General features: G+C 33.2%; 1 protein-coding gene across 1 annotated transcript in view; it reads left to right on the plus strand.

Annotated features, from left to right (window-relative positions):
- The window catches only part of LOC118740617 (solute carrier organic anion transporter family member 74D), an 833,870-nt gene that overhangs the window by 473,205 nt on the left and 334,058 nt on the right, over positions 1-26,607 (plus strand). The window contains 1 exon segment of the mRNA XM_036472222.1: positions 15,042-15,093. Coding sequence (XP_036328115.1) covers positions 15,042-15,093 — 52 coding nt within the window.

The following is a 26,607-nucleotide window of genomic DNA, read 5'->3' on the forward strand; positions in this document are numbered from 1 at the left end:
AGATATACACATGTAACCATAAGTGGGCGTGGCTACGCCCATTTTCCAAAAATTTATAATATTCATGTTTTCCGTCTGAAACTCATGTAAGTATCAATTTTGAGTGAATTATCTTCAGTAGTTACTAAAATATCGCAGTTTTCGTATTTCTTAATATTACCGTTATATGGGAGGTAGGCGTGGTTATTATCCGATTTCGCCCCATCCGTCCCACGCCCGAAAGAAGTTCACGTACCAAGTTTCGTTAAGATATCTCAATTTTTACTCGAGTTATCGTGTGCACAGACGGACGGACGGACAGACAGTCACCGCTTAATCGATTTCTCTTTTCATTCTGATCATTTATGTATACATTTGTCTATATCTATCTCGATTCGTTTTGCCTGTTACAAACAACCGTTATGTGAACAAAGTTATAATACCCTTGTGCACAAGTGCGCTCGGGTATAAAAAAAAAACATTTTTGGAAGATCAAAAATTTCACAATCAAAAACCATTATAGTTGCAAAAATGGTTTTGGTTTCGTTTTAAAATGTGATATTTGACGCTATATAAATAAATGCATACATATATTAAAAAATAAAATTAAAAAATAAAAAAATTTGCTGAATTTTGAAATTTTCAAAAAATTGCTTTTTTAATGATATGAATCTTTGAACTTTGAAAAAAATCCAAAATCTAAGGTTTAAATGAATTTTAATTAAAAAAAATTACAGACTTTTGAAAATTCCAAAAAAATGTTTTTAATGATATGAATTTTTTTGGTAAAAAAAATCTTCAAAATCTAAATTGGTTGACATGACTATTTATAGACTTTAAAAAAAGAATACTTCAAATTTCAAAAATTAATATCTTTAAAAAACACCTTGGAAATTTCAGGATCTTTTAAGATCAGGTACAGGTATTGTATAAAAAAATAAAAATACAAAAATTTGTATAAGTTTTTGCGTTAACGTTTTTGTTTTAATTAAAAATTATGTAAATTTTTTATAGTGCCAAATATCACTTCAAAACGATAAGAGAACTATTTTTTAACTACACATATAAGTTTTTGAGAATCCCGGAAATTGTTAAATTTAGCATAGATTTCGATATTTTTTTTTTCTTTTGACAGAACTTTGTTATATGATGAAGGAAAAGTTTTTTACAAATTTGTGGTAGTTAGTGCCGTTATAAATGCTTTTGTATCGATTTTAAAAATAATTCTTGTCTTTAAATAAAATTTAGCGATCAGTTATATAAAAAATCTTATCGCAGAGGATTTTACTAAAGGTCAGCCGAACAAATTTCTAGTAAGCTGTACATCTTATCAACAATGTATTTTTGATTTCTCCAAATAAAAGTAGAAAATTCTGTAAAAGTACATATCTGCTTTTAAGGGTTTTCGATTTGGTTATACTTACTCTCCCAATATTTATATGAATAATTCTAATGCTGCACCACAGTATTTTGGTTTAGTTCCTTACAAAAATGTAAAAATTCACAAAAATGTTGTCGTTTCCCTATTTGCTTCCCTCTACAGCTACTTTTATCACTTCCTCCACTTCCATTTTTGACTTTGTTGTTTACACATTTGATTGCAATCTGACCACAAAAACAATCCACCAATAAAATAGCGAGCATTTAAAAGCGATTTCCTGGAAATAAAATAATAAATTAAGGCGTTAATACGTCTGCTGTCCAAAACAAGAGAGAAGTGGTAAAAACAAAAAAATAAAAAAATAATTCTCCCCCCAAGCTCTATGAACATACACATACATATGTACATACACAGATCTTTATATAAATATCTCCTTACGCATGCATATTTTTGTTTGCTATAAATTAAATAATTTGTGTCAATTAATTTTTTTGTGTTGTCTTCAGGAGCTTTAAAAAATCGAATTTTTTGTTTTGATAATCAAAATTGTCGCAACGCAATAAAAGTATGGTGCCAAAAATACTAAACGCCGAACACAAATCGTCAAAATAAAATACGATATGATCAGTTAAAGACGTGACGAAAAACTAAAGTAAAAAATGCGAACAAAATAAATCGACATTAAACAAAATAATAAAAAAAAAAAAACTTGCCAAAAGAATGCAAAACAACAGGCAACAAATACGTAAATAAATAGATGCAGCAAAATCATGCAAAAATCATATCAAATGCAAATAAAGGCAAATATGTATTTGAGTTTTGATAAAGAAAGAATGAAAATAATTTTACGTAATCTAATCGCACAAGTTTCTCAAAAGTGTGGTATCTTTCAGAGCTTTGCATTCGAATAGTACTGAGCTTATGGGGATTTCCTAAACCATATGATAATAATGGTAAGGCAAAAACGTTCTTCGCTGGCTGACTCGGATTTTTAATGCAAAGCACTCTATAGCAAAATTATTTTCAATTGGTTATATGGCTACAAAACTTCGAGTTTGTTCCGCTGTTTAAAGACGAGCTTTAACATCCTTAATTAAATTCGACTTTTCAAACAGTTGGCAACCCTATTCAAAAGCTAAAACCTTAAATTTCATTCGTCTGACAACGTGATACATATTATAATTAACTGATTAATTAAGATGAATTTTACTTTTTAAACACGTGGCAACCCCCTAAATATAGTTCAGAAACAAAGCCTCTTCAAACCATTTCGATTCATACCCATATTTTAATAATTCATTAAGTAACCTTTTTAAATAATTCGACATTTCCAACAGGTGGCAACCCTTTTCAAAATACTTTTAATCTAAAACTTTCTTCAGTCTCTTTCGTCTGGCACCCAAAGACATATTTTTTAGTTACCAATTGCCTTAATTTAAGTTGAGGTGGCAACCCTTTTCAAAATACTTTTAATCTAAAACTTTTTTCAGTCTCTTTCGTCTGGCACCCAAAGACATATTTTTTAATTACCAATTGCCTTTATTTAAGTTGAGTTGAATTTTTAAAACAGTTGGCAACCCTTTTAAACATACTTCAGAAATAAAGTCTATTCAAACCCATTTCGGTTAATACCACACTTTTAATAATTCATCCAACTTGTTAAATAATTTCGAAGTTACTTTTTAATCAAGTGGCAACCCTCTTAAAACATTTTAAATATTGAAACTAAAGATTTCTTAACACTCTTTCGTTTGTCATATTTTAATATTTCATTGTGTATAAGTTAACTAAATTCGACTTTTCAAACAGGTGGCAACCCTCTTCAAAATATTGACAAACTACTACATTCTTGAACTTTTTTCGTCTGGCGTCCATTTGGTGCTACATATTTCCGTTAACTAATTCCCTTAATTCAAATGGAATTAAATTTTTAAAACCGGTGGCAACCCTCCTACATTCAAGTTAAGAAACAAAGCTTTTCAAAGACAATTCGATTGATACCCATTTGGTAATACTTGGTTTAATTTTTTCAATAATTTAAACTTCATTTGTTAAAAGGTGGCAACTCTTTTCGAAAAAGTAAAACCTTATTGCACATCTACGGTCCAAGGCCTTTGACCTGGACAAAAAATCCTTTCGCGTATTATATATATAGATGACTAGGAAATTCTCTATCGATCTTCACCTTAAAGAAGTCGCTTTGAAATCTACAACAACAAGTGCGATTCCCATGCAGAAGAGTATAAAGAATGGTCCAAGTTGCTGAGAAAGAGGGTTACCCTCTCAACACCGATGCATCTAAGCAACTCAAATAACTGACGTAATAAGGAGCTATTATATGCGAAGTCGGTAAATTCATCAAGGTTGTTCAATTTCCATACGTAGATAAATAATATACATTTTGCTGGAGCAGAGCTTCAAAAGGTCACCAAAATTCGCTCTTAGGCCGAGGCCACGCAATGAGCGGCATTTCTGTATGGCGCCGCTCAGCCGCTCATTGCGTGACCTCGGCCTGAGGCAGCAACTAGAAAGCACTTCAAAAAAACTACCATATACCATGGTTATGAATTTTTAGAAATTCATAAAAAGCAAGGCAAAGACATAAGTCTGCTATGGGACCTTAAAATTTGCCGAAAATTGCATTGAGATCTCGAAAACGTCGTGAAAAAATCGTGAAAAATATCCCGAAAAATTTAAAAGAATCGCGATTCATAAATTTGAATTAAATATGTTCGAAAAAGTAAATGGCAAAGATTCAGGTCATTTTCGACTCAAAAAATATATTTAAGAACGGCTTTGATTTTTACTGTAACCACTGAGCCATTTAAAAAGCCAGTCAGAAAATTTGGGTGACTTCCGTTGCTTTATTTCTTCTTCTTCTTCTTCTTGGACTCTTGGTCGCCCTCGTAGACTTTTAGCACGTACACATATCAGTAACCTCTACATACATATGTATGGGTAGTAAGTATATGGCAGCTCCTCAAACCTTATCAACTGACGCTACGTATCGGACGTATTTAGCTGTAAAACGACTCCTTACAAATACGAATTTATTCAACTTTTCGATTCATTCAACAAAATAAATCCCTAACTATCAATGAATATATGCAAATAAGTAAAAGGGAATATAAACAGTTAAAGCATTTCGGATTTGAATAACAAACAAAAATACGTATCTCACAATGACGACAACAATTTCCATTCACTAATACAATAGGGGTATTCTCTGAGTCTTGCAAAGCCCTTGCACGGTGCACGGATTGCACGGTTTGCAAAGCTGTCCCATACGAAAACCGGTTTTTACCGTGCAATCTGTGCACCATGCAAGGGCTTTGCAAGACTCAGAGAATACCCCTAATATATGTAATATATATATGTAATATGCAAAGTATCATAGGAGGGATTTTTGGTCAGCTGGGTGAATCATTAGGGGTATTCTCTGAGTCTTGCAAAGCCCTTGCACGGTGCACGGTTTGCAAAGCTGTCCCATACGAAAACCTGTTTTTACCGTGCAATCCGTGCAATATGTGCACCATGCAAGGCCTTTGCAAGACTCAGAGAATACCCCTTTTGACAAAAAAACATGAGATGTCCGGTAGACAAGGGAATTTAGTTTTTGCCACTGCTGAAAGTCCAGCGATGTTGATGGGCGCTCGCTACAACCCACCGACCTCGGCATGGATGATACAGCTGAATGGAACGGGCCAGTGGCCGATGTCAACTGTGACTGTCTACAGGCACGTATTTTTATTAAAGGCTTAATAGGTACTTATGTATGTACGTTAGGGTGTATCACTGCATTAAAAAGAAAAAACAATCGGTACGGTTTTTCCATCGAAATTATGAAATCTAATATAAGTATTTGAAGACTTCCGCCAAAATATTTAGATTTACGTGAGCTGCACCGATTTTTTTATAAATAAAATTTGTTTTGAAAATATATTATTTTATATTATCATCTCAGATGATAGAAGAGTTTAAGCTTAAAGGATCTGCATAAAAATTAAAAAAAAAAAAAAAACATTTTGAGGTATTTTCAAATCGGTCCGGCCCCGTAAATCTAAAAATGCTTCCCAATTATTTTGGCCAAAGTCGTTTAACAAAATAAATTTTGTAATTTCCATGGAAAAACCTTAACTTTTTTTTAGTTGAAGCACCCTAATGTATGTACATGTCTACACATCTGCTTATGTATCAATACAAGCGAAGGACGCGCACGTCATTGTTAAGAGAAATGCATCAAATTTTTCCACAACAGATATTGTTTATTTGTTTACATTTGCCTGCTGCATATTTTTTATTATTAACAACTTTTTTAACATGCCACAAGATTTAAAGGCTTACAGCTGTTTTATGACATTCACCGTCACTTTTTGTTAATTAAATTCCACATTTTGTGTTGGAAAATTTTGCTATTATACCTTTTTGGTCATTTTTTTTTTTCGCTAAGCTGCAGCCATATGGCCGCTAGGAAAGTTACAAGTCGCTTAAATCCTTTTCGATTGCTTAGTCATCAGTTGTAAGATTTTAATTTAATTTTTTGTTTGTTTTCTGCTCATTACAAGGCGCAGACCTTCAGCGAAAAAAAGAAAAAAAGCTTATGTTGCACATTGCAAAAGTTCTTTTTAATGAGAAAATAAAAAATTTTCACATGCAATCGCTAATGTACATATGTACATACATATGTGCGCCTTTATGTCACCGCCGGCATTGTGGTTAATTTCACTTTTATCATTGCATTGCATTTATGTATGTTTACCCAAATTTAATGGCTCACTCGTCATTCACCGATTTCCCGGTTTTGTGGCGGAAGTTGTTAAATAAAAACGCATTGCAGCTGTAAATTGGTAAAATTACGCTTCAAAATGCGGCAAGCTATAATAAATGTGTACAAGCCTTCTGTTAGGTGGGGCATCTGCCATTTGTGCATATGTACAATTATATTTTTTGTAAATTCATGTGTACTTACATGTTACTTTGCATTGGCGCGTTTATTTATGAATAAACACACTCCTTTGACGGCAGATAATTTTATGTCGAATCGTATTCACACCTCAGGTAAATATTTGTTTTAATTTTAATTTTAGAAACATATCTGACCAAGCATACCTATCTAAATATATGTATGTAAATGACGAATTTTTATGGGTTAATATTTAATTGTACTGACAAAATTAACCAATGCTTGAAGAGTATATGAAAGCAACGCCCTTTTTTTGTTTATTTATTGATCTGAAAAATATAGTATGTATGTATGTATGTATGAGTTATGATAGATATACTTACGTAAACAAATCACATGAAAATTTCCTTGCTATTTTTGTACTATTGTCCCATAACTAATACCCTTTTCTGTCTCTTGCCACGAATCATTGCGAATTCACTTCCAGTCTGTACGGATTTGTCCTCACCCATGAAGGTGCACTGTGGGAAAGTCAAATAGGTCATTAAATCGTTCGATTGATTCAAATTCACACGACTCGATGTGTTGTTGCCGGTTCATGTGAAAGCGTGTTACCCCTTATTTTTAAGATGGTTATCAAGCGAAGACCAAGTTTTTCTTATTCCTGCGTCAGCGCACGTCATTCACGGTATGTACGCCTGAGCCATCCGACAGATCATAACTTGAGCTCTTGGTTGGTTGGTTGGTTCGTCGCAGTACTTTCTGGTCGCTGTCTAGGATATAATTAGCGTGGATATTTTGTCTATGCTGTGTTGCTAGGTCGAACCATTTTTATTCTCTAATTTATCTATCGATTTCGCTTATGGTAGCTCCCGATAGGTCGAGGGGTTGTGTTAGCAGGTATTTGCCTAATGTTTTATGTCTAATATTCGAAAGGTCTGGACATTCACAAAGGGAATGCTGGACACCTTCTTCGCTATCTTGTAGTTGGTTGCTACAATTCTGAGCACCTCTGGCCTTTTTTCTGCTAAGCAGGTCCAAGGTCTTCGTCCTGACTAAGTACCTGCGTCGGGCCAGTTCAAATATATGCGAAGTAATCTCTCTTTGAACTATTCCAAATGGGGCAACCCAGTCCCACCGCTTCGGATTCCTGCAAACCGGCTCCTGCCTTTGTCAGCTCATCAGCCTTTTCATTGCCTTCTATGTTCCTATATCCAAGAGCTCAGACAAAAGACACGGTGATTGACTGAGACACTGAGAACAATATCACCTTGCATTTGTTAACTGGCCTTGCTAGATTTGACGCTACTGCCAATAGCACCGCCTGGCTCTCAGAATATATTGTTCCTTACCCTTGTAAACGACTCTATTGCCTAGAACCTCCGCTTGGAAGATGTTTGTATCCTTTCCTAATCGTAGAGACAGAGCAACGCCGAGTGCCTCGGAGTAGACTCTTCTCCAGTTTCTTCTAGATGGGAATAACACTGCCTCTGAAGTCTCTACTACTACATTTTCATCTGGGACAGTAACGGGGTTATTCTGCTAACCGGGATATTTTGTCACCAAATATTTACACAGCAACTATCTTAAATGCTTTTTACTGCCTTTCGGAAGACTAATTGAGAAATCTGCTAACGAGGTGTTAGCGTTATGCAATAGTTTATTTTAAATTAAAAAAAAAAATGTTTCTTTCTAATACAATAAAGCAAATTAATTTAAAAAAGAAAAACATAAATAAAATGAGAATAAAGCAAAAATTATTAAAAATATTGTGAAGAATTAAATGAAATTAAAAAATATTTTTTTTTTCTTTTTAAAACAATTAAATCTAAAAATGAAAAGAAAATTAAATTGGAAAAAGCAAAAATTAAATCAAAAAAGCAAATAGTACTTGAAAATTTAATGAAAATTAAAAAGTAATTTTTCTTCTTAAAACAATAAAATTAAAAAATAAAAGATAAGTTTCAAAAATTAAACGAAATTAATAAAAAAATATACATATTTTTTTTTTTTGAGACAATGAAATCTAATAATCAAAAAAAAAATTATATAAAAAATTAAAAATTATACTAAAAACAATCGCTACCCGAGGTTTCGAACCCGGATCTCTCGAATGGCACAACAGTGCTTTGCTCACTCGGCCATTGCGGCTGTTGGAGCGACGCGAGGAGCTAAATGACACTTGTGTGTTGTCTCTCGAAATGCGAAAGCTTTCTATCTAAGGCTTTTGTTCTAGAATAGAAAAACGCTTTCAAATTATATTGCCATCTCTTTCATTTCTCTTACGAAAGACTTTTTACTATTGGCGTTTCCTACGCACAAATACTAAGGAGAGGGCAAAATTTTTTGTAGAAATTAATATTTTCGATGGTTTTATCAAGAAATCTTTTAGATCCTCTGCCTATTTATTTTCTCATAAGAATTGGGCGCCATAACAAAAGATTGCAGCATATTTTTAATGCTTCGTAAATCTAGAAATCGAGTACAGGCTTAAAATATGCAAGACAAAGAAATCAGGAAAACTAAATTAAGGCTACTATACATATTCATATTTCTTAGGCATGCTAAACATTCATAATATCATTTTTCTTTAACTATAAAATTCCAATTAGGTCTTTTAAAGCCCTTTTGCCTTGATGACAACGATTTTCCTGTAGTATGTGCAAATTTTTGCCTTGAGAAATCGTGTTCTGCACTAAAAAAATTGCAGTTGTTTCTATTGTAGAATTACTGCACTGTTTCTGAAAGCAATTTACTAGGGATGAACATTAGCGTGGGCCGTAAATCCGCTTTTTAAGAATTTTGATTGGTAATAGCAAAAATATAATTCATTATGCTTTAAGAAAAATCTGTGCGAAATTTGGAATTTTTTGGTCGATATCCTGGGCTCGCCCAAGTCCATCAAAGTTCAATATGCTCATAAAATAAAAATTAATAAATAAATTAATTAATAATTTTTTGTTTTTCTAAAATCGCAATAATCTTCGAAAGTATTAGTCCAACATAATTTGGTATATGGACCTATTTAGTAGAGAATCGAAGTGAGCTAAAAAAAAATGTTTAGTACTTGAACTTTGGTGGAAATGGGCGACCCTAGGATATTGATCAAAAATTTTCACATTTCACACAGATTTATTTTAGAGCATAATGAACCACATTTTTACTTCGCCGATCAAAATTCTAAAAAAGCGGATTTTCGGCCCACGTTAATGAACATATAAAATGTAAAAAACTTTACTATACTAACTTCATTCGACTCGCAATATCATTAAGTTTGAGACATGCCTTCAGCTTTGTTGTTGGCTAGACTTAAAGTTAAACTTACATATTCAGCCCATGGTTTTGTGTTAGTGATTTTAAAGCTTGTTATTACTTCATTACCATGCATTTTAATATTGTCAAAATAAACTTGTATACATTTTTTAAATTTATGCCAAAACTTGATTTTATTACAAATGCTATAAAAATACAACCTTGAATTCTTTGAAGTGGTGTTTCTGTTACCTTTTGCTGCTTTGTTTTATGTTTTGATTAGTTTTTTTATTTTAATTTGTTTATAGGAATATTTACATATTACATTAGTTGAATATACTTAGAATGTAATGAGAATCGCACATAAAATGCATATTGACTTGCATTAGACTTTGTACCTGAACTAAGATTGACTTGCTTTGATATTTACACTTTTTTTTTTACTTGTAACACTTGCAGCCAGATTCACGAAAGCAATTTAAAAGAAAAATTATTATTTTTTATTTTTGAGTTCATTATGAAAACTGACAGAGAGAAACTCGAAACCCGAAAAGTTAAGTATGTAGTCCAATTTTTTTCTGGTTTGCGTCTTGTTTGTTCAAATGTGTATGTACTACCTTAAAATAGAATATTGAAAATGCTGCTAGTGACTGTCCAAAAGTGAATGCTAATGTATTCGTCGATAAAAAAATTCTCATAAACTACTTTATAGCTTTTTAACAGCTATTGCTTGCTGCGCTCGTTCATTGGTTCAGGGTTATCTCTAGCACTTTGTAGCATTTTAGAATTCAGAACATACTATTAAGTACTAGCTAGTGAATTTTTAAATTAAAATTTAGTAGCATTACAATTTTGAGCTGAAATTTTAATAAGTTTGTAAGCACTCGAAATATTAATACATAGCAAGCAATGAATGTTCATTTCTATTGTACTCGTGGGTCACTCCATGTCAAATTGACCAATGGTGTTGGTATCGACCAATGGTTGGAATCGACTATTTTTGATTGGAATGAAATTTGATCAGAACTTTTATTTTATCATATAATGATGTTCTGCCAAAGGAAAAATAAAATTAACATTTATTCGAAAATTGAAAATTTCCCGAATTTCGAAAGTTTATTTTTTGAGTATCTCAAAACCAGTTAAAATTGTTACAAAAATGGTTCTGGCCCCGTTTTAAAGGTCTTGGGTTATAAAAAAAAAAAAAAAATTTAAATTAAAAAGTTAGGTAATGAATTTTGAAATTTAAAAAATTGTAAAAGCAAAAACTCTACTAATACCTAAATCGTCTGCTAAGTTTGTTTAATATACAATGCCTCTTACTGATCTTAAAAGATCCTGCAATTTTTGCGCAGGTTTTTTTTTCAGTATGACTTTTTTGAACTTTGAAAAAAAATGTTGCAAACTCTAAACTACAAATAAATTTATATTAAAGAAAATTTATTTATCATTACTTAATTGAGAGTTTGGAAAAAACTTTTTTGAAAGTTCAAAACTTGATATACATATTTAGAAAACAAATTTTTATAAGTTTTTACTTTGACGATTTTTTTAATTTTAAATTTGTGTAAATTTTTTAAATTTAATTATTTGTTGTTTTTTATAATTTTTGTAGAAAGTCTGACGCTGAAAAAAAAAATCTCAAAAATCAACGGGATTTTTTAGCGGTTTAAAAGTTGCATTTCATCTGACTAAAATTTTATGGGCTTTAAAACAGCATTCCCAAAAATATTCTAAAGATTCAGATTAACAAGTTGAAATTTTGATGAAGGTATTGTTGAATTTTCCTAAATTTTGTATAAAGGTTGAAACTGTGATTTATATGTTTTTGGTTAAAATTTGGACAGTATTTTTATACTATATATATAAATAAAATAACAAAAAAAGTTCAGCTCGAAAAACATTACGATTATTTAAGAAAAAAATCAACACGTGGTCATTTGTTTGAGTCACTGTAAATAAGGATTTTATGAATATCTTTCTAATCACCTCAAATTCGGAACGTAAATACGGGTTTTCTGAATTTCTCGTCTCTAGCGACACCTAGCGTAAAAGTATCCAATAATAATACCCAATTGTTTATTTTAAAATTTTCAATACTAACGCTTTTTTTTGCATTTGCGTGGTTTTTGGTATTGCATCTTTTTAGAGTTTCGGGGACCCATAAAAAATATGTATTTAATATTATATTAAAAATTTCTAATATTATTGGAAGTCTCCTGATGAGAAACAGAAAAATATTGATTTTCAAGAATTATATGCCATTTTAACGAAATTTTTTCCCCCACATAAAATACATGAACAACTTTGAGCGCTTTGGGCGACCTCTAAATATTTTTTTATTTCAAAATAAACACAATCCTAGGGGTGAGAGCGTTAAAATTCCGACTTTACTTTTTTTTTGACCACCCTAATGTACATACATATGTATGTAAATATGAAACTATACATAATTGTATGCAAGTGTATTATTTAAGTACCTGCTTGACAACAAAGAACAAAGAAAAAAAAATTTAATCGATTTAAAGCCATTGCACAGCTGTAAATGTTAGACTTCTTCTAGGTATGTAGAACGCTTTAAAATTTCAACCTCATTGTCTACAAAGTAGGCATTGTCTTCGACTCAACTTTTCGGCCCATTGTGTTTGTTTAGTGATAAAGAAAATTTATATTTACAATCGAACGAAAACAAGCTTATGACCGAGGGCCATTTGATACAACTGTAAATAACCTGTTTGTCAACAAACAACAACAAGAAAATCAGGTTAATGCTTTTAGCGATAGGAAATTTTTTTGTGACAGCTAACGAAAAACTAATTAAACCAACCACGTTGGCTATTTCTTGTTAAGCGCTTGGATATGCAACAGTTCCAAACCAGACGTGTAGACATTTTGGATTAAAAAGTAGAAATGTTTTAACTGAATTCAGTAAAAAAAAAAATAAAAGATTAAAACTCTTGCAGACAGAGCTAAAAAAATTGGCTAAACAAATTTTAGCGTTCCAGATTGCCTATGAGGAAGAATAATATTTTCAGCATTAAGTGCTTCTCAAAATATAAGCTTTTAGTGACCTCAAAATTAAGCCAATGTGCCATTAGTTTTTCATAACCTTTTAATTATAATTAAAAAAAAAATAATAAAATTCAAACAATTTGCCAACCGCAAGGCCATCACATACGCTTCAGCTGTCAATTTATTTTTTCTGTTATAAAAATTTTCGTTAGCCATTAGTTGCTATTAATATTAAACTACGCAAAAAAAAAACATTGCCTAACAAATCACTTTAATTGCTTATGCATTGAGATTTTTTTTTTGCAAACCATACTTTTTGGCCAAAACTTTTTACGTCAATGCGAATAAGTTATGGCTGTGATTATAGCTCATTGTCATACAATCACGGAATAGTGCGATTTGCTTTAATACAGTTGGCAATTAAAATGATTGAATAGCGCTAAAAATATTTGGTGGGCAGCTGCCCCATCCGAAAGCGAATTGGATTTGACCTCAATTTTGATGGCGGCTCAAGCAAAAATTACTTTTTTAGTTTTTTTGTAATGTTTTTTATCTGCTTGAATGATGATTATTTTAATAGCGGCGATTTGTATTTTTTTTTCTATTTGGCCGCAAGCTAATATGTCTGAAACAAAATGCTAATTTTTTTGCGGAAACTAACCTTAAAATATGGGAAAGTATTTGATATTTTTTAATGTTATTTGTCTACTATATACTTATATACACAAATACGTAATTCTTTTATGGTGACAGGTAATAAGGTCAATGGAAATAATGTCAATTGACTTTATTTCCCACCCTGGTGCGAAATAAAGTCAATTGACATTATTACCTTTTCAAAAGCGAAATAAAGTCAACAAAAATTTGGAAATAAAGTCATTGACGCTATTTCCTCATTCAAATGGAAATAGCGTCAACAATGCTTAAAGTATGTCGATTCATAGAAAAAAATGTTGTTCTTACAATAAACATTGCCCCGTAAGTGTTGTTTTTTAATAGAAGAAAAAGGCTTTTGCCAAATCCTCAGTGTTGTGATATTAATCCACACACAATCATGAACTACCACCAAGTGATTCTATTAAAAAAAATTTAAATTACGAATATGTAAAAACACGATGGGAAAAACTAAACGCCTGCGCACAGCTGGAATATGAGAAATATTTGAAGAAATAGTGGAGAAATAATCCATAACTTGCAAAACATTTTTCGTTTCTACAAAAATAAAGCGAACACTATTAAATTGAAGAAACAGTACATGTCCAAAAACCCCGGAGCAGCACTGAAAGAATTCTGTGTTTTAAATTAGCATATTTTGAACGAATTCGGAATGTCTAAGGTGGAAAAGACCCCAACTTTTCTATAAGGAAACAATTATTATAAAAGAATCTTCTTACACTGTATTTATGCCTCCGCCAGCAGTCATTTAAAAGCAGCTAAGGAGAACGACGACACTACTTATTAGATGGCACATTCAACGAGCCAATGTGCCAAAATGCGGGTATAAACAATTATTTATTATTTAATATCGGAACCGAGATCATATAAGTTAATTGATTGGTTTTCACACACTTTTGAAACACAAATTATATGCTTTTTTACTGCAGACAAGTTGTTGCCTCAAAACACAGCAGAAATCTTCCAATCAGGGCTGCCAACTCTCCTTAGTTATGAGGTGCCATATTGAGAATAAAAAAAGTACCAAAATGTGCCAAATAGAAAAATAAAAGTGCCAAAAAAGGTGTAATTCCTTTTAATCATTCACATTTAGCAATAAAATAAAGCCACATTTTCAAAACAAAAGTGCAATGATAAAATAAGATAAACCAGTCGAAAAGCCTTTACAAATTAGAAAATTTTAGTTGAGAAAAAGAAGTGCACGCAAAGGATTTCACAAAACTGTATTGAAATGTTATTTTTTTTACAAAAGTGCCATTTTGGCATTTTGTGCCAAATTGAAAAATTAAGTGCCATTTGAAGTAAAATAGGAACAAATGGCACGGTTTGAGCCAAGTTTGCATCCCTGCTTCCAATAACTTACAAATATAAAAATGTGAAATATCGAGGGCTTGAATTCATTAATACCCTCTATCTGCAATTTGCACAAAAACTAATTTGTGAGTTTAGAAACCATCTGGGACTTATTACCTGTCGTTATATAAGGTAACATTAATATCACTGATGACAGCGGCGTAGCGTGACGTGGTGTGCGCGCCGGTCGCGCTGGGAACGCGAGCGCGACGCGCGCGGTGTGGCGCGCTGACGCGGGCCGCCGCGAAGCTAAGCAAATTTAATGTTTGAAAGAGAAATAACGTCAATTGATTTTATTTCGTTTTTAAAAAGGTAATAATGTCAATTGACTTTATTTCGCACCAGGGTGGGAAATAAAGTCAATTGACCTTATTTCCGTTGATCTTATTACCTGTCACCTTCTTTTATATCTTCAAATATTTAAATGATTCGAGTTTGTATTTATCACTAAAACTAATAAAACTTTTATGTCTCTTACCTTTACAGTGCATCTGGAACAAGTGCCGTTGCGATCGATAACAAGATCGAACAAGCTATGGTAAGTCTACACGTAATTTTACTACATTTCAAGGCTAAGATAATAACTCTTAGGATTGGGAAACTACTGAGCGTATTATCGTCCATAGAAAATATCTCCGTATTAATGAGCTTTGTCCTGGGAAAAAATTAATTTTCAGGAGCTTTTAATAACAACATCCCTTACAAGCAGCAACTTAGACTCCAGGTAGAAAAATGGATTTTATAGTTTTTGGTGAAGGTATTTGTTGGTATGCAGTAGTCAGTGCTTGCATGTATCGGTATGGGCGCTCTTTTGTGCCTAGGATTATCGAGTGGCCGAATGTAGCATGAGTCCAGAACCTGCCTCTCGTAAGTCTTAAGGCTGCAATAATGGTTATTTCTCGAGCAACTAGGGGAAGATCAAAGAGCTTCGCTTATGCATAGCTCCGCACTCCTTTGTACCCTTTGAAATTGTTTGAGCTCGATGTTGTCTAAGCGTAGGCCACCATATTAGGGTTGCGTAGAACGGAATCGGGCGAACTACCTTAGTTGAGAAACCACAGGATACACCAATTGCCTCTTTACGTGCGCAGAGCGCAGTGGTGGCTTTCTTGATGCGTTCCATTGTATTGTTATATTCTTCCAGAGCAGTTCGCTGTCAAGAATTACTCCAAGACACTTGGTATTTAGTACGTTTAAATTCCAGACTAGAGCCATCGAGTTTAGAGGGTGGAAGAACCGTGGCTTTTTACCGTCGGGTAAAAAGGACTAGCTCATTGTTAGCTAGGTTTACCTCAAGACCGCAGGTTTTGGTCTGATCTTTGGTTGGAGTGAAGCAAAAGCGGCTTCTATAGGATCGCATAGAGTTTGAGGGAAGGGGAATTTTTCATGTACGATAACCGCAACATCATCGGCGTATAAGGCAACTTCATACCCATACGCCGCCATGCGTAGCAGAAATTGGTTCACTGTTACCCATAAGTGTGGAGAGAGAACATTCCCCTGCGGAATGCCGCTCCTGACAGACCTGCGAGTTGTCTGTCTCCATAATTTCGAGCTCACCACCCTCCTGGTGAGCAATTGGTGGATGATCCCAACCAGAGTTTTCTCCACCCCCAGGTCCGTCGAAGCCGAGGTATCCGCATACGGGAGGACATTGTTGAAAGCCCCTGCTAGCAATCCGTCGCTTGGCGCGCAATACCTCGTATACGCCAAATGCAATACCTCGTATACAATGGTACTGAAATTTTACAGGAGAGCAAGAAAACTGATTTTTTTGAAAAGTACTGGATTGTTTATAAACTGAACATACTTACTATTAGACTGTGGTATCATCAATATTGTGGAGGCAATATATTAAAGAAAGGATTTTAAAAAGCTGTAAAAATCGCTGTTTTTCATGTACGTGGTATTGCTGATGCGATATTTTTCATTTCAATCTTATACGCGGTATTGAAAATATATACAAAGATAGCAACGTAATCCAGTTTATTTGCAATTAGATAGTTAATTTTACAAATTATCTTGAAAATATTTTTTAATATTATTAAATATTAGGCATTAAATATGTAAAAGTTAGGTTTCATACGGCAAACTATCGTAAAAACTGTGACAATCTTTAGGTAAAACTTGTTTTAGTTCTTGTAAATGTTGAAATTTATTTTTTTTTTTTATTTTTAAACGAGATAGAAAAGCTTTTTTAAATTTCTTTTGGAGGGATTTTTTTTCGGTCGACGGGGTAATGGGATGAAGTCTTTTTTGAGGTCTAGTTTGTACCGAATTGTACCGTTAGGCAAGTAATGAAGCGCTCGTAGATCAACAACTACATTATCCCCTGATCCTCGGCCGGGTCGTATAGACTCATATATAAAGGACTTCTGATCACTATAATCATTCAAGAATGAATGATCAATTATTTTAACCTTATATGGAAATGGTTTTCTACGCGCCCCTTGCGTCGCCAGGGCATATTGGCTTGGCAAATAAATTTCTTGATTTTTTAATATCCTTTCAATTACCGAATGAACAGAATCTACTTCCATTTGGGTATGCCCTTTCTCCAAATATTTGTGAAAAATATCTACTTTGTATTCCATGGCAAGTCTTAGCAAAGCATTGGAAAGAACAGTATTCCTGTTTTGGTATGTGCACCCGTCCGTGTAAATTACTACTGGTTTGGGGTCCTCACATAGTATTGACGTAATGTAATCAATATAGAAATTTGTGAAAGATGATGCTTTCAGATCACCCTCGGTCTCATCAAACCAGTAGCACATAACATCCTTTGTAGCCAGATTATATATTGTGAAGTTGTGAACAGCAAGTTTGGTTTTGTAGTAAGCAGCACTAGCATTTAATTTTGGGCATAATTTTAGAGCTTGTAAATCAGCTGTTATCAAATGAATTTCACCATTAAGAGCCAACGTTTTATCTTTACATTTTTCAGCTCTAACAGTATTTTTTCGATCTATGTGAACATTATATTCTTTTTCCGATATATTCTTAGTTTTAAAACCGCAACATATATTACACTCGTCCTTTTTTGGATTAAATATTCCCAAATTTTCTTTGAAAAATACACTATCAAACACTTTTCTGGAAGCGACAGGTTGCAACAGTTGTTCAGCTTCAATTTTATACGTATTATATAACTGACTCTGAGTATTAAAAACGGGCTCAAGGTATAATTTATTTGAAGAAGCTCTGCAGTAGTGGGAAGGAAGCTTTGGAAGAGAATCTAAAAACTGTTTAACAAAAGTTCTTTTTAGGGATAAATTTGGGTCCTTTGTTACAGGGAAGGGACGTTTACCCGCTGGAAGAATAGTCCAGGAACGAACTGTCCACTCTTTTAAACTCAAGGTATTCAAAAACATGTTCTTGCAAACTCTTAATCTATCATTATTAAGCCTCAAATGATAAGTAAGAGTGTTTGATCGCCTTGACTCGTTCTTTGCTCTCTTTGCCTTAGAAATATCTACAAGGTTATTTACATATGTTTTTTTCTCATTCCAATTCATATTTTTCCAAAAGCTTTGGAAAATCTGTTGCCTGATCTCATCGTTAAATTTATCACAAAAGGAAATTTTACTTTTTGCGCAAGTGGGTGGACAACGTGCAGCCTTTAGTTCTCTTTTCCTGCGAGCAACATCGTGATATATTTTTTTGTGAGTCCGTCTAATTCCCAAATAATCTTCACCCATCATTATCTTTTTTTTATTACTTTCCCTTTTTCTCTCTCCTGCTGAACGCTTGCAATTTCGTTTTATTTTATTTACGCTACCTTCCAATAGTTCTCTTTCCGGTGTGTGATCAACGGAAACCGGTTCACTGAAATCGCAATCCCCTCTCTCACCTTCCATAACTGGTTTGGTACAGTTGTTGTTGTTGGTACCGCATGTCGACCAATCCATTGCTTTGGTATCAACCGTCCCACATTTTGTAGAAACAACACTATCAGAGGTCGCTTGAAAGTCATCTATTGCTTGAAGTAAGTGCTCATTTTCAACTGGCAAAGTGGAATCTGATTTCCGTTCGCTGAAATGGCTAACGGAGACCTAAGTTTATCAAATTAAAATTAATTAATAAGTAGTTACTTTTTTTTAATAAAAAATACGTTTTTATTACCTCGCTAATGGTGTCGCTTGATGCCAATGAGTAAGCTACAAGAGATGGTTTGATTCCTTCAAGCTCCCCGAGCCCTTCTGTTAATTTCAAGAAAGATCAACTATTGGAATTCTTCTTTGCACTTACATATATGTATATATAATATACCATCATATTCATCAAATTGGTAAAAAATTTTGTTTTTATGGTCCCCATTTGAAACAAATGGTGATAAAAGCATTCCACGAGAATGCGGCGAAGTTTTGTTGTCACCCATTAGAATATTTGTATAAAAAAATATTTTTGTTAAACCGCGTGTCAATTCCACAAAGATATACTGCTGACTAAAGACAGTGAAGTCAACTATACTTGATGTTGCTATCACTGTTTTGCTAATGTTCTTATTCGCGGTATTGCAGTATACGGTTTTTTGTTTTTGTTGTTGTCGGAATAGCAAAATTTTTGCCTAAATAAATGAGATTGAGTACCGTAGACATAGTTTGAGAAAATCTCAATTTTTGCCTTTTCCAGTTATACGAGGTATTGCATTTGGCGTATACGAGGTATTGCGCGCCAAGCGACGAATCGCTCAATTGTTGAGACTAGAGTCTCCGTGGATCTGCCCTTGCTGTGGCCATGTTGCGCATTAGATAAAATCTCCCGAAGTCTTTCCAGAGTCTTAAGTAGAAAGAAGGAAAGGTGAAAGGTCTAAGACCGCCAGGTTTATAATGAGAAGCTCTGCCTGCTTTCGGTGTGTGAGCACTACCTTGACTTCTGTCCAGACTCCGGGAATGTAACCATGTCTTAGGCAGCTGGAGAAGATGCTTTTTAGCCATGGCTTTGTACGTTCCATGGTTTGTTGTAGCTGGGCCAGATATACATATTCGTCCGGTCCTGACGACTTATAGGGTTTGAAATTAGGCCCAACAGATTTTACTTTCGCTTATAATTTCGTTGATAAGCTGTTGTATAGCATCTGCTGCGGAATATGGAAGAAAACGCGCAACAACCTCAACAAAAAAAATTCTAAAAAATTAACGCTAATTTTTTGCGACTTGAAATTTGCACTGCATTGTTTTACTAAACTTGGATGGGCTACAAAACTGCATACTCGAAAATTTCTAGAAAAAAGTTTTATTACATTTTTGTGAACTTTATATAAATTGTGAAACTGTGATTTAAGTGGTATATATTTTAGAATGAACTATATTTTCATAAATAATTAATGCACAAAAATTTTCACGAAAATAATTGTGAATATTATATTAGAGCAAGGTGTACACTTTCATTTGTCGCCTAGTGTATATTAGCGTAGTCAGTCTGGAATTTTCACACCGAAAAATCGAACGGCACTAGAAAAAAAATTTTTATCGATTTAGAAAAATTTTATTTAATGCAGTCAGAGTTCTTGGTAATGAGTTGGATATTTTTTTTTTAGTTTTTCAAAAATTTTAATAATATCCCGGTTATGCTCGATGGTGCTTTTTGGATTTGTTATTCAGGAAATTTTTCTGAAGCGATTATTATTTTTTTGTAGGCCAAATTGACTAAACTACATATATTTCGAGGTTTTCCAGTTTTTCAAGTCTAACCTAATCTATATACATATGTATGTATAAAATTTGCATTAATTGTGCGCCTTGTTGTATTGTTCACTCTTTACTCACCTTATAACACTTAGCGAATGTCAAATAAATTTTCAATAAATTAATTCATTTGCAAAACTGGCTTGCAACGTGACACTCCCTAACGCCACAATCAGCCTGACTTATTACACTTTTAATGCACATTATAATACCTGTTGGTGCTTTCGATGCTGTTGTTGTTGTTGTTGTCACTTAGCATGACAACGAAACGATCAAAATGTCGCATTGTCAACATTTTAAAGTGCACACAAAGAGTGATTGTCAGAAAGTAAGCAGCTCATCAGTTCGAAGGCGGGTGTATATTAGGGATGTTCATTTTTCTGCTTTTAACGATCCCGGGATTTTCGAGATGTGGTAATCACAAACCTGGCATCCCGGGATTAATCTCGCGATTTAGATAATCATTACTTTTTACAACTTAAATCAAAAAGAATTGTGTCTTATCTCTCCTACCATAAAATAAATAATAAATAAATAGGTTTGAAATCTACTTTTTTATTTAAAGTGGCCTTTTTGTTTTTTCTCTCTGACGTCAGGATTTATTCTAAAGGACATTGTAATTTCAAAGATATGATTGATTCCAAAAATTATTTCAAAAATTCAATGCAATGTAGATTAAAAATATGGGTATCAAATGAAAGAGGCAATTTCTTTAGAATTTTAAAAAATTAAAATTTTTTGGATTTGCAAGGACGAATAGGTAATTTTTTAAGCTGATGAAGTTAGAAGGACGAAATTCGAGGATGTTGTCGAGTTTATATAAGTCCTTAACATATAATTTTTTTGTTTTTGTTATTTTTATGGCCTTATAACAATTATATTCAACAATTTTTATGAGCTCGAGGCCGTATTAAGTGCAAATTTATTGTGGAAAAGCAACAATAATTTGAAAAAATGGTAGAAGTGATAGCTGTTTCGGAAATCACCACCATTGTTTCAAATTATTGTTGCTTTTCCACAATAAATTTGCACTTAATACGGCCTCGAGCTCATAAAAATTGTTGAATATAATTTTTTTTAAATCAAATAGTGCGAAATTTCTAGGATAAAATTTTAAAAGGAAATTTTCGATACTTACTAGTCCTTACGTACCAAAAATTTAATTTGATTAAATTCTACAGAATTTCCTATACTACTTTATTATATTTAGCCCATGGTTTCGCGAATATATTGCTATTTGTGTTTAAAATTTACTATCGCGCGGTGTAATATCGAGCCCTAACCGCCAAAATAACGCAAGCGAAATTTTTTTCAAAATTTTCTTTTTGATGCAGAAATGCATCTAGATGCCCTAGGAGTATTTCTGCATCAAAAGGAAAATTTAAAAAAATATGTCGCTGACGTTATTTTGGCGGTTAGGGCTCGATATGTGTAATGAGCTAGACATTTATAAAAAATATTAATCATTAAATAAAAAAATAAATATAGCCAATACTGGTCAAACAAATCAAGTTTCTATTATTGCCATCAGTGCAAATTACAAATCCCGAAAATAACGGGATTAACATTCCTAGTGTATATGTATCTATACGTTCTTCTATGTATACATATGTACTATGTACGAGTATATATGCATGTAAATACATATATGTAAGCTTCTTTGTTTGTAAAAGCTAGGTGTAGACTCAAATATGTCACATTATAAAATCCATTGTTTTGTAAGTCACTCGTTATGTACAATACGTACTTAGGTAATTATGTACATGTGATTTTGTATTTCCTATTATAATTTATACATACTTACTAGGTAGACCCACAGTCGCAGCCCGCCCAGCCCACTTTTGTGTTATTCACTTATTTTTATTTACAGTTTGCTTGTTATGAAAGCAGTTCTTTGCATACATCATATGTACATAAATACATACGTATGTATTTACATGAATATGTACATATGGACACATGTATGTAAGTGTGAAAAAGTAAGATGCCTAATGTCAAATTTAGCCATTCATTGTTTGCTAGTTTTATACAATACGATTTTTCACTGCTAGACATTTTTGTGTTTTCTGTAGTTCATTTAGTTTCAATGTTTGCATTTTTGTGATTGCAAAAGTGTAAATTTCTTTGTAAACAAATTTGTATAATTCGGAAAAGGGCCAAAAAATAGGGCGATCAAATGTGAAAATAAACAAATGCGTATTTGAGTTTTGGGTGTGAAATTCAATATAAATAGTACATACCTACATACATATTCATACATGCTATATATGTACATATATATTATGAGGAATGTCTGAAATCAAAACAAAAACATAAACAAATTCTTAAAATTGAAAGTGGATAATTAAAAATTGGGCGGAAAACAAAATTCCTTTGATGTGAAAATGGTTTGTTTTCAGCGAATCACTCAAACAGCGAAAACAATTGTGACATAAGTAGTAAATCTTGTAATTTTTAGTCTTTTTCCCGAAATTCCTTTTGCTGTCGTAGTTTAATGAATGCCCTAGTAAATTTCTGTGCCCTTTTGCCGTATATTTTTTAACTAATTCATTAAATTTAATTTCTATAATAGAAATACAGACGAAATGGGTTTGAAATTTTTGTTTTTGGAATCAACACAATTATTATTTTGGGGGTTTTTTTCGTCATCAAACTATACCTGTAGAATCTTGATCTAGTATTATTTTTTGCTGTTGAGGTATAAAACAAGTCAAATTTTTCTAAAAATGTAAGCGTTGCTGGACTGAGCCACGTTGAAAATATCTCGCGTTTCGCTTTTTTTTTTGTAAAAAAATATATATCGTATAGATATATAAATTTTACGCTCGCACCAAAAAATATAAAATCAAAATAATAATTTTTGTGGAGCAAAAACATAAAAGTCAATATTTCGGTATTTTTCGCGAAAGTCGAAAATTACAAAACAATTTTTATCTACATAATGTGATTTTTTTATGCTATTTGGAATTCAATGTGGATTCAGAAAGAAAGAAAATAGTAAATAGCGAAAGAGAAAATAAGGAAGGAAAGACGTCCGATCTCTCTAACGGAACTAATTTAAACATGTACACCTAGGCAGCGTTCAGAGGGCCGCATGTGTTGGGATTAAAAGTGCACTGCGGATGCCCGAAACAGTATTATAATTGTTTATGCTATAGATCTTCACATAGTGTAAAATGTCTGATGTAAGATTCAGAAACAGAGTGTATGGAAAGAAAGAATGGTCTTGCATAGTAGTATAATTTCTGAAATGCCATCCAATATAAGCTAGGACATCGGTTATACACGACCTGAAATATACCTCCGACTGCGATGGAAAATTTGATACATTTGCCTGGATTGGTCGTCTGTACACCGATTGCTCGAAAATATGTAGAACGCTGAGCTACGGCAGGCATTTTCTGTGAAATAAGAACTTCAGTCCGTTTGCCTGACTTTTTTGAGTGTTTTCCAGGCTATCGCGTTTTAAAGCGGTCGAGTAATTCAGTGAGAGGGGAGACCTGGGCCCGAATCTCGGCATTCGATATCGAACGTAACTCAAATCTAAATTGGATTTTGAGATCACGGGATTCGATAGCGAGTATGCTTCGCCCGTTTAAGTTTTATTGTGAAGAAAACAACTGCCATATTGTTTCATTGCATTGTTGCATGTACATTAGGGCGGTCCAAAAATTTTTTCCCGAGATAGGGTTTTGGGCACCTTCCAAAATTTTTCCTCTTGCGAAAAGAGGTGCTGGTACCGAACGTTACTTTTCTAAGTATAAATTTATAGGATACTCATGATACTAACATTTTACTCTAGAAGTATTGTGTACTTATATTAATCAAACCATTGGTTAAGCAACCTCAAATTTAAATTATCTAAAAAAAATATCATCAGCTTCAGTTGTCATGGCAACGTAGCTTTTTCTAAAAATAACTAAAATTTTTGCCATCTATTATAACTCGTCTTTCTTCGCCGTCAACTAAGTTTACGCGTCTTTTTTCGTCGATGCGTCCTTTTTCGCCGTCAAAACAAGGGAGAGGAAGACATATCTGGTGAATATGTTGGGTGAGGAAGCAATTCACACTGCAAGTCGTTTGAGGGATTCACAACGGTGTCGTATTGTTGTATGTCGTAAACTTTAAAAGTTTAAATAAATGCCTAGAGAACTTGAAACCACAACCGACTATTTTTTAACACTGCGAAAATTCATAGTATGACTTTGATGGTACTTTGCGAATCCCCGTAAAATATTTTTAGGCGTTTAAAGTTTACGACATACAACAATACGACACTTACGACACCGTTGAATTCAGATTGCAATAAAATAGATTTTTAAATAGCTTTCTAAAGTGAGATTTTCATAAAAAATTTCGATTGAAAAAGCATCAAGTCCTTAAATAGTTGCCGCCTTTTAAATTATTTCATTCCAGTCATCAGCGCCTTTTTATAACCAGATTAAACTCACTTTTTATCGTTTCTCTATCTTTATATGAAACTTCTAGAACTACTGAATGCTATTGACTCCCCAGTAATTGCCACTGTCCGCCACTTCTGCATCAATTAAAACGCGCCATTTAATTTATCACTTCAACAATTCGCATACAAATCAATTATAAAGGCATATGCACAAACTCATATTTAGATATAAACATACTACATACTTATGTATGTACCTACATACTTATGTATCTACATACATGCCATGTTGCTGTGATCGGTGGTTTTTAAACTGCCATACATGCGCTGACCACAAGCTCCTAAAGTCTATGCAGTCTGTTGCATTGTCGTCAACGTAGGCTTTCCTTTCTTTTACATGGCTGCACTTTTGGCTTGTCTTCGCAGTGCAACCGGCGGCGCTGACTCAATTCAACTAAATATTGATGACACGCGGCACCATTCATCGCTGCTGTGGCTTTTCCGTCGTGGTTTTTTTGTTGTTGTTGTTGTTGTTGGTTTTTGTGGTGTTGCTTGCGGAGTTGAAAGCATTGCATTACCGCTAAAAATAGCCTGGAATGAATTCGCAATCGCAATTTAATTTAGTTCATTGGCTTAAGTTGTTTATCTGTGTCGCCAACAGCAACCGCAACACCCATTGCACCATACAACAAATATCGAACGTCAACTATCTACGCCGATGCATTTATATGTCCACTCTTGAAGCATTCAACTGGACAGTCAGAGCGTTCATTTCTCGATTGATTGAGCGGTAGGTTGTTTTTTTTTTTTTGTTTTTTGTTCATCAGCTGGTTAAGCGGCCATTGGCGTAGCTTTTGCTCTCGGCTATCTTTTTTGTCGTTTTGGTGCATTTTGTCTTCAATTTTCATACAACTTATGATTTGATGCGAACAAGCAGCTGCTGGCTGTACATACACACATACACTGGCGGTAGAAATAATAGACTCGTCGTACTTTTAAGAATTTTGACTATATTTCTTTAGTTTATTTTATGTTTAATATTTTTTTTTTATAAAAGCCTAGATAGTTATACAACAAACATCATATACTGCTTTTCAAACTTTAAACTAAAATTCAACATATTTCCACCACATTTTTAAACCTTTTATACAGAATTTTTAGAAAATTTTTTGGTATGCAGTTTTTTAGCCCATCAAATTTTAGTAAAGTGCAAGTTTCAATTGGCTACAAAATACCGTTGATTTTTGAGAATATTTTTTGCTGACGTTGTCACGCATTTTTCCCCATACAAAGTGTGAACGACAATTTTTTTATATGGAAGAGAATGCCTAGCATCGTCAACAAAATAAATTTTCAACAATCAACGGCATTTTCTAGCTACTTTAGACTTGCACTCTAAAAATTCGGAATAAAAAGTTTAAAAATTTGGTGAAAATTTGTCGAGTTTTTATAATTATTGTATAAAAATTGAAAAGTTTATATAGTGTTTGTTGTATAATTAGCCAGGCTTTTATAAAAAAAAATATTAAACATAAAATAAACCATGGAAATATAGGCAAAACTCTTCAAAGTAAGGAGAGTGTATTATTTCTGCCGCCAGTGTATGTATATACTTAAATGGTTGATAGTTGCTTGACTTCATTATGCCATGCCGCGCTAAGTTTGCGCTAAATCATCTGTTGGCTTCCATTCAGTTTTCCGCAATTAAATGAATGACAGCCAAGCACCACCCATTTTTGTTGGCTGGCAACATATGCATTTAGAAAACAAGAAACCAAAAAAAAAACCTAAAAAGAAAGAAAACAAATCGAATAGAGCGGCAGAACTTTCTCGACTTGCGCGTGGTATGTATGTATCTAGACACATGCCACTTACTTACATAGATGCAATCTTGTATTTTTATTGGTATCTGCGAAAATAAATACTTCTGCACATCTTTTTCTTAAACTGTTCGCATCTTGGG

The sequence above is a fragment of the Rhagoletis pomonella genome, unplaced genomic scaffold (genome assembly GCF_013731165.1).
Source record: "Rhagoletis pomonella isolate Grant_MI unplaced genomic scaffold, Rhpom_1.0 Rhpom_scaffold_00006, whole genome shotgun sequence".
Lineage (NCBI taxonomy): Eukaryota > Metazoa > Arthropoda > Insecta > Diptera > Tephritidae > Rhagoletis > Rhagoletis pomonella.